This window comes from Buceros rhinoceros, unplaced genomic scaffold (assembly GCF_000710305.1).
Source record: "Buceros rhinoceros silvestris isolate BGI_N320 unplaced genomic scaffold, ASM71030v1 scaffold18823, whole genome shotgun sequence".
NCBI lineage: Eukaryota > Metazoa > Chordata > Aves > Bucerotiformes > Bucerotidae > Buceros > Buceros rhinoceros.
The window spans coordinates 12590-14321 of record NW_010402023.1 but is presented as its reverse complement, the minus strand read 5'-3'; the positions used below and the strand labels follow the sequence as shown (position 1 = coordinate 14321).

Below are 1732 nucleotides of genomic sequence, written 5' to 3'. Positions count from 1 at the left end.
TTCCATGAAAAGCCAGTGGCTTGTGCTGCCCCGTGTGTGGGAGCATCCCCCTCCCATCCCCAGCACCCTGGAGTGGCCCCCACCCCATTCCCACAGTCAGGAAGACTCCGCTGAGGCAGATGGTGTTTATTTGACACTTAGAGACCAGCAGAAGCAGAGGGTGTTTCCCCGTGAGCCGGGAGCAGCACCTCTGGGCACGAACACCTGCTGGAGGCTCAGTGGTACTCGTGGCCCAGCGCATGGGCCACCGCATTGACCATCTTCTGCCAGGCCGCCTGGCAGGCGGGGGTGAACTCCTTGCCGAGGTGGGTGGCCAGGACGATGATGAGGATGTTACCCAGGAGCTGGCAATGGAGGCAGGAGAAGCTGTCAGCCTGGTCCTGCCATCCACCTCCCTCCCCACCATTCCACCACCCAGAAGGTCACACGTGGACACCTGTTACTGAGGACTTCATGGCAAAGCACAGAATGGGTTTACCACGGCCCTGTGCAGAGCACCAGGCTCCATCTCCAGCACTCACCAAGATGCCTGGATGTCCTGGATCCTCCTCCCCAGACATCTGCTGTGCTGCATCCTCCCCTTGCTTCTGCAGGGTTTACCCTTTCCTTTGGTACCCCTGCCCAGCCGTGCTTTCTCTCGGCTCAGGTCTCTCCTCCTGCTGCAGGGGCTGTGTTTATCTCCTCTCCTGGTTTAACCCCTCCAGCCAGCCAAGCTCAGCTTTTCCCTCCAAACCCTGCCTTGGTTTCTTCCCTTCTGGTCTCTGGCTGCTCCAAGTCAATGTTGGTTCCTACCAGCACATATTCAACCCTGTGTTTTGTGCCCACCCACCACGTGTGCTGGCTCCCTCCTCTCACAGATCCCAGCCCCATAACTCCTCTCTGTTGTCCCCAAACATGCCTATTCACTCCCCCTTCCCCACCACCACCCCTGCCCTCAGCAGACTCCCAGGCTCAGGAGCCTCAGGGTTCCTCTCTCAGTCTTGCTGACTGTCAGACACCTCAGAGGCCCCTGAAGCCCTCTCCAGAGAGCAGAAACCTCTGCCCAGCTGAGGCTGAGGTCTGAGTACGCAGCTCACCTTGAAGTTCTCGGGGTCCACGGGCAGCTTCTCACAGTGCAGTTTGCTCAGCTGGGCAAAGGTGTTCTTGATGTTGTCCAGGTTCTCGACAGCATCACCGAAGGACGTCAGCACTTTCTTGCCATGAGCACGGACCTTGGGGTTGCCAGTGATGGCAGTGGGGCTGGAGAGGTTCCCAAAGGAAGAGAAGAACCTCTGGGTCCAGGGGTAGACGATCAGCAGCCTGGGGAGAGATGGAGGGACGCAAGCAGACACAGACATGTTAATGCTCCTGTGATTGGAGTGGTTTCTCTGCCCAGGGTGCAGCCAAGCAGATGCCTGGGAGGTGGACCTACCTGGCCAGGGACTCGCCCCCGATGGTGGCCACATCGACCTCGGCTCAGGTGCTGGTGATGAGCTGCTTCTCCTCAGTGGTCCAGTGCACCATGGTGTCGAGCAGGAGGGTTTGCCTGGAGCTTCCCTGGACAATGACAAGGAAGTGGAGCCAAAGTCCACCCCAGGGATTTCTATACAGCAGTCGCAGTCTGTCCTAATGTCAGTTCACGTAGCCATTGGCTGGGCCTGGGGAGCTGAGCTGGGCTGCACTAGGAAAGATAGCAATTTTGGATGCTGTCCAAGGGGAAAAGAAGCCCTTTCCTCCCTCTGTCCTTGAGTGG

At 58.5% G+C, this 1732-nt stretch overlaps 1 protein-coding gene across 1 annotated transcript; it reads right to left on the bottom strand.

Annotated features, from left to right (window-relative positions):
* Positions 1–201: 201 nt before the first annotated feature.
* Positions 202–1503, bottom strand: LOC104490251 (hemoglobin subunit beta-like). The gene is given in 3 exon segments (XM_010132513.1): positions 202–344; positions 1077–1299; positions 1412–1503. Coding segments are annotated over 3 exon segments (444 nt in total). The 3' UTR covers positions 202–215.
* Between the last annotated feature and the right edge of the window lie 229 nt (positions 1504–1732).